The sequence below is a fragment of the Cherax quadricarinatus genome, unplaced genomic scaffold, assembly GCF_038502225.1.
Source record: "Cherax quadricarinatus isolate ZL_2023a unplaced genomic scaffold, ASM3850222v1 Contig256, whole genome shotgun sequence".
Classification (NCBI taxonomy): Eukaryota; Metazoa; Arthropoda; class Malacostraca; order Decapoda; family Parastacidae; genus Cherax; species Cherax quadricarinatus.
In genome coordinates this window covers 179,536-193,985 of record NW_027195282.1, presented here as the reverse complement: position 1 = coordinate 193,985, position 14,450 = coordinate 179,536, and the positions used below count along the sequence as shown (strand labels likewise).

Sequence of the window (14,450 nt, the reverse complement as noted above, 5' to 3'; positions counted from 1 at the left end):
ACTGGTAAAACTTTGTCACCTGTGGGTCTCGACTGAATTGCTTCGCTAAACAGGAAGTTCAAACCTAATTCATCGGACATTTCTAAAGGCTGTTGAATATCCAAATTGTTAGAGTTCTTAGCCATGGCTCTGGTGACCACATTAAGGGGAAATAAATCTAGCCCTGCCTCAGAGGCTTCTAAGGCATAATTTACATCACAAGGATTATCTAAAACCAGAGGCTCTCTGGGTATCTCCAATTGATCAATTTCGTTCCCGATTAATAGATCCACGCCGGCAATGGGAAAAGGTTTATCTGAAAGTCCCACATTGATCCAGCCTACATATCCAGGCAGTTCTACATAAATCCTTATAATAGGGACCTTTATTATTGTGCCTCCGTAAGCCTCTAATAATACGTCTAGCCGGGGTTCTCTACTAGTAGGTAACTTTACCAGGTTTGATCTTAATAAAGAGAGATAGCTGCCAGTATCTCGAAAGGTCGTGATATTTACTAACCTCTCTTTACAGAGTCCGAACTTCCCCTGGGAAAAGTAGGGTTCCATAGCTACTCGGACCTTTTCTTCTGAAGCACTGTCGTGGTAAAGTCATCTATTAGACGGTCTGCTAGATGAGGCCTGAAAAGGTAGAGATTCATCATCCAGAGTTTCATACTTCCGAGAGGAATTTATTACCTGGGTAGGATATCTCCCTCTTGGTTGGGTTTTATCATCCCGCTGTTTATGCCAACACTGGGACTGTCTATGACCTAACTTTTTACAAAAAAGGCACAGTGGTAATTGATCTTTAGGATACTGTCTGGAGAAAGAGCCGTTTGTCACCTGTTTTTTGTCTGAATACACCTTCAAAGGTTCGCCAGCTGGAGCTTTCCTAGCCGTCAATCTTGAACTAAAACCTTGGGAGGTAGATTTCTTTTCCGGGGCCTTAGACATTTCTGTGGTTATAGCATGGGAAATTTCAAAGTGATCTGCGTGGGCAGCAGTATCTAACAAGTTAGTAGTGGGAAATGTCAAAAGATAAGTATGCACCCTCTCTGGAAAATATTTAAAAAGGTCTTCATGCAACATCAGCTGGGAAAGTGACTCGACTGAGGCGGCTCCCGCGGCCCTACGCCAACGCTCGAAAGCAGAGAGCTTTTCCCTGGCAAAGTCCACCCAAGACTGCTGAGGATATTTCTTCAGAGTTCTAAACATCTTCAAATAACTGACAGGTAATAAATCATAAGCTTTCAGAAGACAATCTTTTACCTGAGTATAATCAGAATATTGTTCAAAAGGTAAGTTGGCAGTTATGGTTTGGGCTTTTCCTATTAAAGATGAATGTATTAAAGCAGCCCAATATTTAGGAGGCCATTGCATCACCTTCGCCTGATTTTCGAATGCTTCAAAAAATGAATCTAAATTATCCTCCGTAAATTTAGGCATCAAAGAGGCTGCTTTACCAAGGTCAAATGAAGGGATTGTATACATATTACTGGATTCTCTTTTCTTCCTCAGTACTTCCCGTTCATAAAGCAAAGATTCACGTTCAAAATTCTCCCTTTTTAACTTTCTCTGGGCTTCTACAAAGGAGGTTTGAAGCAATAAAATACGTTCTAGACGTTCAAAATTCTCCTTAGATTGAATAGTAGTCAGAAGGGCTAAAGAGATTTGAGGTGGAACGTGTTCATCATCCAAAAGGACTTCTTGTTCTGTTTCAAAACTATCTGTAAATGGTTTACCTGGATCCGTTTCTTTAGTGTGATTGAGTTCTGTTCCCCATATAGTCCTTGGAGATGGAATTGGAGTCGTTGTAGCAGCGTAGCGTTTCCGAGTATCAGGAAGTTCATGTCCGTCGTCTCCAGTAGGGGTTGTTAGCGTCGTAGTTTCGGCCTCGGGCGTCTGTAGAAAAGAATTCAAAAAGGAAGGAATATCTGCTTCTCCATTCTCGATCTCTGGATCCTGCTCATCTGGAAAAAGGACATTCTGTATCATACATCTGACTGTCTGGGCAGTGAAATGCCTGTCGTATTTTATGCCCAAGCTTCGTGCTAATTGCCAACAAGATTGAAGCTTCAAATTTTGTAATTTCTCCTTTGTTATATCTTCAAACCTCTCTGCCATTTCTACATTCATTTTAAAGGAAATTCAGTGTTATGCTAAGTCTTGTTTCCCACAGTCAGAATAAAACACAGGCAATAAATCTTGCAACAAACGAGGACACAGTTGGAAGTTGAAGACACAGATGAATCACAGGGATGTTAGGAAGCATTTCTTCAGCCACAGAATAGTCAGGAAGTGGAATAGTTTGGGAAGCGATGTAGTGGAGGCAGGATCCATACATAGCTTTAAGCAAAGGTATGATAAAGCTCACGGATCAGGGAGAGTGACCTAGTAGCGACCAGTGAAGAGGCTTGGCCAGGAGCTTGGACTCGACCCCTGCAACCTCAACTAGGTGAGTACAACTTGGTGAGCACATACACACACACTCATACACACACTCACACACTCACACACACACTCTCACACACACACATACACACACACACACACACACACACACACACACACACACACACACAGGCTGCAGACCTGGTCCAGCAATTGGCTCCTGGAGTTCAATCCCACCAAGTGCAAAGTCATGAAGATTGGGGAAGGGCAAAGAAGACCGCAGACGGAGTACAGTCTAGGGGGCCAGAGACTACAAACCTCACTCAAGGAAAAAGATCTTGGGGTGAGTATAACACCAGGCACATCTCCTGAAGCGCACATCAACCAAATAACTGCTGCAGCATATGGGCGCCTAGCAAACCTCAGAACAGCATTCCGACATCTTAATAAGGAATCGTTCAGGACCCTGTACACCGTGTACGTTAGGCCCATATTGGAGTATGCGGCACCAGTTTGGAACCCACACCTAGCCAAGCACGTAAAGAAACTAGAGAAAGTGCAAAGGTTTGCAACAAGACTAGTCCCAGAGCTAAGAGGTATGTCCTACGAGGAGAGGTTAAGGGAAATCAACCTGACGACACTGGAGGACAGGAGAGATAGGGGGGACATGATAACGACATACAAAATACTGAGAGGAATTGACAAGGTGGACAAAGACAGGATGTTCCAGAGATTGGACACAGTAACAAGGGGACACAGTTGGAAGTTGAAGACACAGATGAATCACAGGGATGTTAGGAAGTATTTCTTCAGCCACAGAGTAGTCAGTAAGTGGAATAGTTTGGGAAGCGATGTAGTGGAGGCAGGATCCATACATAGCTTTAAGCAGAGGTATGATAAAGCTCACGGTTCAGGGAGAGTGACCTAGTAGCGATCAGTGAAGAGGCGGGGCCAGGAGCTCGGACTCGACCCCCTCAACCTCAACTAGGTGAGTACAACTAGGTGAGTACACACACACACACACACACACACACACACACAGTACCACACAAGAGATTAGTGCAAAAACTGGAGGACAAAGCAGGGATAACAGGGAAGGCACTACAATGGATCAGGGAATACTTGTCAGGAAGACAGCAGCGAGTAATGGTACGTGGCGAGGTGTCAGAGTGGGCACCTGTGACCAGCGGGGTCCCACAGGGGTCAGTCCTAGGACCAGTGCTGTTTCTGGTATTTGTGAACGACATGACGGAAGGGATAAACTCCGAGGTGTCCCTGTTTGCAGATGACGTGAAGTTGATGAGAAGAATTCATTCGATCGAAGACCAGGCAGAACTACAAAGGGATCTGGACAGGCTGCAGACCTGGTCCAGCAATTGGCTCCTGGAGTTCAATCCCGCCAAGTGCAAAGTCATGAAGATTGGGGATGGGCAAAGAAGACCGCAGACGGAGTACAGTCTAGGGGGCCAGAGACTACAAACGTCACTCAAGGAAAAAGATCTTGGGGTGAGTATAACACCAGGCACATCTGAAGCTCACATCAACCAAATAATTGCTGCAGGAGATTGGCGCCTGGCAAACCTCAGAACAGCATTCCGATATCTTGTTAAGGAATCGTTCAGGACCCTGTACACCGTGTACGTTAGGCCCATATTGGAGTATGCGGCACCAGTTTGGAACCCACACCTAGCCAAGCATGTAAAGAAACTAGAGAAAGTGCAAAGGTTTGCAACAAGACTAGTCCTAGAGCTAAGAGGTATGTCCTACGAGGAGAGGTTAATGGAAATCAACCTGACGACACTGGAGGACAGGAGATATAGGGGGGCATGATAACGACTTTCAAAATACTGAGGGGAATTGACAAGGTGGACAAAGACAGGACGTTCCAGAGACTGGACACAACAACACGGGGACACAGTTGGAAGCTGAAGACACAGATGAATCACAGGGATGTTAGGAAGTATTTCTCCAGCCACAGAGTAGTCAGGAAGTGGAATAGTTTGGGAAGCGATGTAGTGGAGGCAGGATTCATACATAGCTTTAAGCAGAGGTACGATAAAGCTCATGGTTCAGGGAGAGTGACCTAGTAGCGACCAGTGAATAGGCGGGGCCAGGAGCTTGGAGTCGACCCCTGCAACCTCAACTAGGTGAGTACAACTAGGCGAGTACACACACACACACATACATACACACACAGTAATCCTAGTAGCGACAAGCAAAGAGGTGGGGCTAGGAGCTGTGACTCGACCCCTGCAACCACACACATACACATGTATATACACACACAAACATGTAATAAGATCACAGTAAACAGCTCCTCGGTAATGTGATAAATCACGACAGCGCTTGAAATTTCACAATTTTTCAGTGTATGTTCTGCATACACAACCAATTATACTTGCATAACATGAATACGTTTATGAATACATAAACATATGCGCTCATGCACAGGTACATACATAAGCTAACCAGCTCATACATGACGACATACATAATTATGTCTTTATTTAATAATAGTTAACTAGGGTTGAAAATTTTAAGCCGATCGAAAAGGGCGTTCTGAAGTGATAAATGAAAGCTTCGAGGAAGTTAACAACAACAACTGTAACAACAGTAACAATAACAACGGTAAAAACAACAATGGAAACAATGGTAAAAACAACAGTAACAATATCAACAGTAAAAACTACAACCATAACCATCACCCCAACAAGCACGACACTAAGAACGTCAACAACCATCATAAACCAGACCCAGCTAACTACCCAGGCTCGCTGCTACATTATTCCCGGAACGTCACTCATAGTGTCAAGTTAATTTAGAGGTGTGGTACGCGGACGGTATGTTAGAGATGAAATACTGACTAGTTCTCCGTCTCTCCAGGGAGGCTGCTGAGCCCACCAGTGTACACTGTGCATAGCGATCTCTCGTTAATGTGTGAGCCTGAGGGGAAGAGAGGAATTGTTTCACTGCTGCTATGGTTACTAGCTTTTTGTTTTTGCTGCAACCTCTTACAGGGTGAGGAAGTGCGTGGAGAGTAATATTACGAGAGGTGGTGGAAGATGAGAAAAGGTGGTGCGTGGTATGCTGTGTGTTGTGGTGGTGTGTGTGTCTGTGTTGTGTGTATTGTGTGTTGTGGTGTGTCTGGTGTGTTCTCTGTGTTCTGTGTTGTGGTATATTGTGGTGGTGTGTTTTGGTATATTGTTGTGGTGTGCTTTGTGTTGTGCTGTGTCTTGTGGTGTGTTGTATGGTGTGTTGTAGTGTTATATTGCAGTGGTGTGTTGTGGTGTGTTGTGTGTTGTGGTGTCTAATGAGTTGTGGTGTGTAGTGTGTTGTGGTGTGTAGTGTGTTGTGGTTTATGCCGTGTATTGCAGTGCTGTGGTGTGTTTGTATTGTGGAGGTGTGTTGGTACCCCCCAACTACCAAACTATCCATGCTATAGTTTTTCCTCCACTGACCTCTACATCTTTTCCAACAATGACATATTCATATTCAAAAAGCCATTTCTCAATAACCTCCAAGACAATGACCATTTTTGAGCTATGACAGAGACCGCTGATGATCTAATATTCATCTGTCTAGCAATGCGGAAACCTGAGGTAATTAATTACTGGATTCTTAAAATTAAAGTTTTGATTAATCTGGGAACAGTGACTTTCCTGGTGTTGAGGAGGCACATGATTATAGTTGCGGGAAATGTTTTAAATGCAACAAAAACCTGTTTTACGACATTAAATGGGAAAATCAACTAATCACACTTTCCATAATGGAACGTTTGTGTCTGAAACTACCTAGCAGACGTTCCATGCTGAAATTCATCGAGGGAACCACTTTCACCAACACGATTCACCTGAGAACTTTTATGGGTCAAAACTCACACCCAAATGTTCCAGGGTGTGAGTTTTGCAACATAAACGTGAGATTATTCAGTCGGCGATGGTTCTCATAAAAATAGTCTTTAATTATTAAATTGATTTACCGAAGAATATTTGTCAAAAAATATACAGTTTTATTCTTACAAATGTAAATATAATTAGAAATATGCATGCATGTAATAATACAGGCAGAGAAACAGAAAGAAAACAGATACTGGAGCCTCAGGATAAAATACCTACCTGCAGTTCCTGGCACCACACATAAGCGTATTGTTTTCAACTCCTCCCGCTAATGCTTGCTCATCTTCACATTATGTAATCTCATTATTTGTGCCTCATTCAAATTTAATTAGGAGCAATCTAGGTTAAACGTTAAATAATGAATATATAATTCCTGGTATTGCTTGCGATCGTATAGAAACGGACTTGTAAACATGGTAGAAAACGATGTGAAGGAGAAAGCACTGACAAAGTCTACGGATAACACCCGCCGCATTTCAATGCTCGGGAGAATTACGCTCACTGTTATTGTTGTCACTTGTCCTGTCTTTTTAAATTTTTCCTCCTCTGTCTCCAGTTGTCTTCTGATTTTCTTCCAGTTGTCTTGGCATCTTGGCATGATAATGGTTCAGAGGTTCTTGGCATGATAATGGTTCAGAGCTTGGCATGATAATGGTTCAGAGGTTCTTGGCATGATAATGGTTCAGAGGTTCTTGGCATGATAATGGTTCAGAGGTTCTTGGCATGATAATGGTTCAGAGGTTCTTGGCATGATAATGGTTCAGAGGTTCTTGGCATGATAATGGTTCAGAGGTTCTTGGCATGATAATGGTTCAGAGGTTCTTGGCTCAAATGAATACAAATATGAACTGGTTCTCCCTCAAGTTGAAGACAAATATGAACTGTCACGCTTAAGTGCTAAACAGACATTGAATTGTATCTTCACACCGTGTGGAGCTGCATAACCCACATGGGTTTAGCACTTCACGTGCCAGGACCTGAGTCTCGACCCCTGCAACCACAATTAGGTGAGTATACACACACACACACACACACACACACGCACACACACAAACACACACAAACACATACACACACACACACACACACACACACACACACACACACACACACACACACACACACACACACACACACACACACACACACACACACACACACGTCAGGGACACTACCAGATTATTATTATTAAAATCAAGGGGGAAGCGCTAAACGCGGAGGATTATACAGCGCCTGGGGGGGGATGTGGAAGGCATTCAGGCTTAATTCGGGGAACTGGAGCACAGATCCAATTTCCTAAATCAAGAGCCCCTCACCAACATCAAGGAACCTTCCTTGAGGGGAACACTACCAGAGAGAGAGGAGGATGAGCCAGCAAGACTGGATCTTGTGTTCACCCTGAGCAGTTCAAACATTGAGGACATCACTTACGAGAGGCCTCTTGGAGCTAGCGTTCACGTGGTTCTGAGTTTTGATTATATAGTAGAGTTACAAGTGGAGAAGGTAACAGGAATTGAATGGGAAAAGCCAAACTATAAAAGGGGGGGACTACACAGGAATGAGGAACTTCCTGCAGAAGGTTCAGTGGGACAGAGAACTGGTAGGAAAATCAGTAAACGAGATGATGGAATATGTATCAACCAAGTGCAAGGAGGCAGAGGAAAGGTTTGTTCCCAAGGGAAATAGAAATAATAGGAAGACCAAAGCGAGTCCTTGGTTTACCCGAAGGTGTAGGGAGGCAAAAACTAAGTGCACCAGAGAATGGAAAAGGTACAGAAGCAAACGACTCAGGAAAATAAGGAGATTAGTAGAAGAGCCAGAAACGAGTATGCACAGATAAGGAGGGAGGCCCAGCAACAGTACGAAAACGACATAGCATCTAAAGTGAAGCCTGACCAGAAACTGTTGTACAGCCACATTGGGAGGAAGACGACAGTCAAAGACCAGGTGATAAGGCTGAGGAAAGAAGGTGGTAAACTCACAAGAAACGATCAAGAAGTATGTGAGGAGCACAACATGAGATTTAAGGAAGTATTTACAATGGAGACAGGAAGGCCTCTGGGGGGACAGAACAGAGGGGAACACCAGCAAGGAATATACCAACAAGTGTTGGATGACATACATACAAATGAGAAGGAGGTGAAGAAGCTGCTAAGGGACAGTGATACCTCAAAGGCAATGGGACCGGACATCTCCCCGTGGGTCCTTAGAGAGGGAGTGGATATGCTGTGTGTGCCGCTTACCACAATCTTCAACACATCTCTGGAAACTGGGCAACTACTTAAGGTATGGAAGACGGCAAATGTAGTTCCCATTTTTAAAAAAGGAGACAGAAAAGAGGCACTAAACTATAGACTTGTGTCACTGACATGTATAGTATGCAAAGTTATGGAGAAGATTATCAGGAGGAGAGTGGTGGAGCACCTGGAACGGAACAAGAGTATAAACGCCAACCAGCACGGATTCATGGAAGGCAAATCCTGTGTCACAAACCTTCTGAAGTTTTATGATAAAGTAACAAAAGTAAGACACGAGGGAGAGGGGTGGGTTGGCTGCATCTTCTTGGACTGCAAGAAGGCCTTCGACACAGTTCCTCACAAGAGATTAGTGCAGAAGCTAGAGGATCAGGCTCGTATACCAGGAAGGGCACTGCAATGGATCAGAGAATACCTGACAGGCAGGCAACAACGAGTCATGGTACGTGATGAGGTATCACAGTGGGTACCTGTGACAAGCGGGGTCCCACAGGGGTCGGTGCTAGGACCAGTGCTATTTTTGGTATATGTGAACGACATGATGGAAGGGTTAGACTCAGAAGTGTCCCTGCTCGCAGATGATGTGAAGTTAATGTGGAGAATTTAATCAGATGAGGATCAGGCAGGACTTCAAAGAGACCTGGACAGACTGGACACCTGGTCCAGCAACTGGCTTTTCGAAATTAACCCCGCCAAATGCAAAGTCATTAAGATCGGGGAAGGGCACAGAAGACCGCAAACGGAGTATAGGCTAGGTGGCCAAAGACTGCAAACCTCGCTCAAGGAGAAAGATCTTGGGATGAGTATAACACCGAGCATGTCTCCGGAAGCACATATCAACCAGATAACTGCTGGAGCATATGGGCGCCTGGCAAACCTGAGAACAGCGTTCCGATACCTTAGTAAGGAATCGTTCAAGACACTGTACACCATGTACGTCAGGCCCATACTGGAGTATGCAGCACTAGTTTGGAACCCTCACTTGATCAAGCACGTGAAGAAATTAGAGAAAGTGCAAAGGTTTGCGACAAGATTAGTTCCAGAGCTAAGGGAAATGTCCTATGAAGAAAGGTTAAGGGAAATCGGCCTGACGACACTGGAGGACAGGAGGGTCATGGGAGACATGATAACAGCATATAAAATACTGCGCGGAATAGACAACGTGGACAAAGACAGGATGTTCCAGGGAGAGGACACAGAAACAAGAGGTCGCAATTGGAAGTTGAAGACTCAGATGAGTCAAAGGGATGTTAGGAAGTAGGGGGCAGTCATCCAATTTTCCGCGCGCCTAGAAATTTGAATACAAAATCCTTTTATAAGAATTTACGGTCGTTTTCATTATGAAACTCACATAAGAGTTTTGCCACATCTCCAAATATATTCATATATATTTGTATTCCTTCTGACACATAATTTATATAAATTAGAAGCATTATTGGGGCAAGTAAAGAACCTCGTAACAAAGCCCCATGAAAGATATTTTTTTCTCTTATAATTGTTTGTATTTTTCCTCTGAGGCAAATTTATTTTTTCGACAGTAATAATTTACCTTTATGGGAGGAGGAAGAGACAAAAATTTCTTTTTTATCCTTTTACCAATTTCAATGAAAATTTTATTGTGTTTGTAGACCTTTTGCCGAATAGATTGATAGAAAAAAATAAATAATGCCCCATTTTATAGGACCTACAACTGGCTACACTTTGCAGAATTAGTAAGATGTACAATGAGATGAAAGATAAAGGTCTAAATAATTACGTAACAATACAACTTTGCAAAATGTCAGTAGATTGCAAAATAAAAAAAAATGTTGAAGTTATTTTTTTTTGGGGGGGGAGGGGGTAAATTAATAACAAAGAAAACGGTAAGAAATATCGCAATTCCCTATTGCCATTCTGTAGAACCATCATTCCTCAATAATGTGTGCAACAATCAGTCCAGTAGTTATCGAAAAGTGCGGCTATAAACATCAATAACTTACTGGGTTTTTTTATTTACATTCCGTGTAAAAGGCTACAGTCACCATGCACCGAGCCTCAGCACACTACACACCCCCATCAACCTCGGCAGCCCACAGGCTACTGACGTGTCACAGTTCCGGACACTGATAACAGTGCCACAGGAAAGGTGCCAACTAGTATATTTGCAAAGAAACAATCATAAAATTCGTAATTTTTGGAGTAAAAAAAAAACCTGAATTGGCATCATGTCCTCTTTATGACAGTAGGAACACAAAAAAATACATTTTTAGAAAAAAAAAAATACTTAGAAATGTGATGGAAACAGCTGATTGCAACAAAATGATGCCAGAATTATGCACTATTTTTCGGTAGGAAAACTTTTTTTTTTTTAATTTTCTATTTTTTTCTCCAGAAAGTCCCAGCTCCCTCCTCCCCCACCCCACCCTTTAATTCCATCAATCATTTACAGTTTTCAAATTAATCATTCATGGGGGCAGTATCAAAAGGTTTCTTAAAGTCTCAGTAAATACTGTATCCCATCCATTTATTTCTGAACAATTACTGCAGTAATATGTGGGTACACATCCATGTTGTCTTCCTTCACTTCGACAGCCCAAATTCTTAATTTATGTCGATGAACATTAATTTTGTTGATCTTGTTCGCGGCACCCGTGGGCATTATCAATGGCATGCCAGGGTGCCGCGGCATCCCTGGGCATTATCGGTGGCATGCCATGGTGCCGCGGCACCCGTGGGCATTACATTATGTAACAAAATTTCACTTTTGTCGTGTTCCTGGGAAATAAGCATTATTTCCCAATTCTATATAGCTAAACAATATTTAAAAAAAAAACAATTTTGGCCCCAGAACTTTTCTTTTGTGGTCAGGACACTTCTGGAACACTCAAGAAAGACTGATGTAAAACTATTATGTTCTAGGGTTTAGCTTGGCAAATGTAAAAACAGGGGCTCAGAAACCAACATTCAGTTCAGCTCTGGCTACCTGAAAAGACATCTGAAGAAGTGACATGGCATCAAGAGGCTGCAATTATTCTCCAGATGCATTCTGCTATATATGTGGTCACTTTATTAAGACAAGAGCAAAGAAGTTCTCTGTAACAACATCTAAAAAATTGTTTGAAGCTCACAGAGCATATTTTGTCATGTCAGTTGAGGACGAAGACAAAACTTGGGTACCTCATGTTGTTGTGAACATTGTAAGAAAACATTGGAAGGTAAGAAAGTCATTAATTATATGAAGGGTAAAATCATGAATAGGAACATTTTTTTTAATCAACTGTATGTAACAGAAACTAATTCTTTTGTTCTTTTACAGGATGATATAGAGGAGAAAAAAAGAGTCATGAAGTTTGCAGTGTGAACCCACTGATCACTCAACCAACTGTTGCTTCTGCCTGGTGGATCCTTCCAAACGCTGAACCGGGAAAAATGCACCTAATATTTCTTATCCAGACCTTCCCTCTTCTAATGCACCAGTACCACACAGTGCTGATCTTCCTGTACCTACACCTCCAGAAAGAAGTCAACTGTCAGAAGAACAAAGCAGCAAATCAGAAAATGAAGAGCACAGTGAACAAGACTATGATCTCACAGATGCAGCTGTTGGGAGGAATCCTTACTACCCAAACCAAACAGACCTAAATGGCCTTATCAGAGATCATGGTTTGACAAAGTCAAATGCTGAGCTTTTGATTTCAAGGCTCAAAGAGTGGGACTTGGTGGATGAAAGTGTACAAGTGACAAGCCAAAGAAAACGTCTCCAACATTTATCAAGCTTCTTCACTAATGAAGATAGGTTTTGCTACTGTAATGATGTACCAGGCCTATTTGATGCAAATGGAATTGCATGCAATCCAGATGAGTGAAGACTTCATTGACAGCTCCAGAAGCCTAAAAGCTGTACTTCTGCACAATGGGAACAAGTATCCATCTCTTCCCTTGGCTCATTCAGTGCATCTTAAGGAAGAGTGCAACAGTGTCAAACTTCTACCGGAAGCTTTGAACTTTGATAAGAATTACCTGGAGGTTATTGGAGATTTTAAAATGGTGGCATTTTTGATGGGACTCCAAGGAGGTTTTACCAAGTTTCCCTGTTATCGCTGTTACTGGGATAGTAGAGACAGAGCAGCACATTACCAGAGGAAGCACTGGCCTCAAAGGACTGAGCTCTCAGTAGGGAGACATAATATCAAGCATAAACCATTGGTGGATACTCAAAAGGTTCTGTTCCCTCCATTACGCATCAAACTAGGGCTAATGAAACAGTTTGTTACAGCTTTTGACAAAGAGTCTCCAGCCTGCAAGTATCTTCAAGACGTCTTTCCCAAGCTATCAGAGGCAAAGGTGATGGCTGGCATCTTCACTGGACCACAAGTCAGGAAAATCATGGAGTGCTCAGAATTTCCAAAGGAACTCACAGAGAAGGAAAAAGAAGCCTGGGAGAGTTTTGTTGCTGTATCACAGGGCTTTCTGAGCAACAACAAGGCTGGCAATTATGTTTAACTTGTTGAGACCTTGGTAAAAAGCTATGGTCAGATGGGCTGTAGGATGTCCCTTAAGGTCCATATCCTTGATGCTCATCTTGACAATTTCAAGGAGAATATGAGAGCATACTGAGAGGAGCAAGGGGAGCGCTTCCACCAAGACATAATGGACTTGGAACACACATATCAAGGATCTTATAAAGAAAACATGATGGCAGACATTTGGGGGCTTAAACGGGAAAGAGATTTGTTGCTGCTCGCAAATCTAGAAAAACTGCCCATTTTTAACTTTGTAAATATGTCTCAGAAAGTTTAAAATAAAATTTGTGTAAATTTTGTTTTAGTTATGTAAATTTTATTGATTTTATTATATGTTTTTGTTTTACATCCAAAACTATCAAAAAAATATTGAAATTTAGCCATTTGTTGCCAAAAATTCATCCTGTAAGGCACAAAAGCAAAGTTTAAAAGGAATAATGGGCATTTTCTTTTTTTTTGCAATAAAAGGAGTTGGAAAACAACACTTGCTTGCCAGGAACAAAAATTGTGTTTCATAGTGAATAATCAGTGGCACGCCAGGGTGCAGCGGTACCCACTGGGTATTATGAGTTATTCCAGGGTACCGCAGCACCCACTGGGTATTATGAGTTATTCCAGGGTGTCGCAGCACCACTGAGCACTATCAGCGGCACACCAAGGCACCCTTGGCATTATAACCGGCACACCAGGGTGCGACGGCACTCCTTGGCATTATCCGTGACACTCTGGTTGTAAAACACTTAGATAAAACCCTTGTAAACCCCTTGTAGATAAACCTCCTGTGAATCCCTTGTAGATAAACCTCTTGTAGATAAACCTCATGTAGCTAAACCCTTTGCAAATAAATCCGTTGTAAATAAAACCTTTGTAGATAAATCCATTGTAGATAAAAACCCTTATAGATAAAACCCTTATAAAAAAACCTTTTGCATATAAACCCCTTGTAAGCCGCTTGTAGATAAACCCCTAGTAGATAAAACCCTTGTAAAGCTTTTGGGTAAACCCCTTTCAAACCACTTGTAGATAAACCTTTTGTATATAAATTCCTTGTAAACCTCTTGTAGGTAAACCTCTTACAAACCCTTTGCAAATCCATTTTAGATAAACCCCTTGCAAACCCCTTGTAGATAAAGCTCTTATAGATAAGCTTCATGTAGATAAACCCTTAGTAGATAAATCCCTTGTAGATAAACCACTGTTAGATAATCACCGTGGGGATAAACCCTTTGAAAACCCTTGTAAATAAAACCCTAGTAGATAAACATCTAGTAGATAAATCCATAGTAGATAAACCAATGGTAGATACATACGTAGCATATAAAACAATGGTAGATAAACATCTATTTGATAAATTCCTAGTAGATAAGCCCCATAATAGATCAACATCTAGTAGATAAACTCAATAGTAGATAAACATCTATCAGATAA

At 42.2% G+C, this 14,450-nt stretch overlaps 1 protein-coding gene across 1 annotated transcript; it reads right to left on the bottom strand.

The window, feature by feature from the left end:
- Positions 1–498: 498 nt before the first annotated feature.
- LOC138851289 (uncharacterized) lies at positions 499–2,114 on the bottom strand. Its single transcript, XM_070080260.1, has 2 exons — positions 1,721–2,114; positions 499–617 (listed from the first exon to the last, which is right to left on the bottom strand). The coding sequence occupies exons 1-2, from the start codon at positions 2,112–2,114 to the stop codon at positions 607–609; spliced, it is 405 nt and encodes a 134-aa protein (XP_069936361.1). The 3' UTR covers positions 499–606.
- Positions 2,115–14,450: the final 12,336 nt, after the last annotated feature.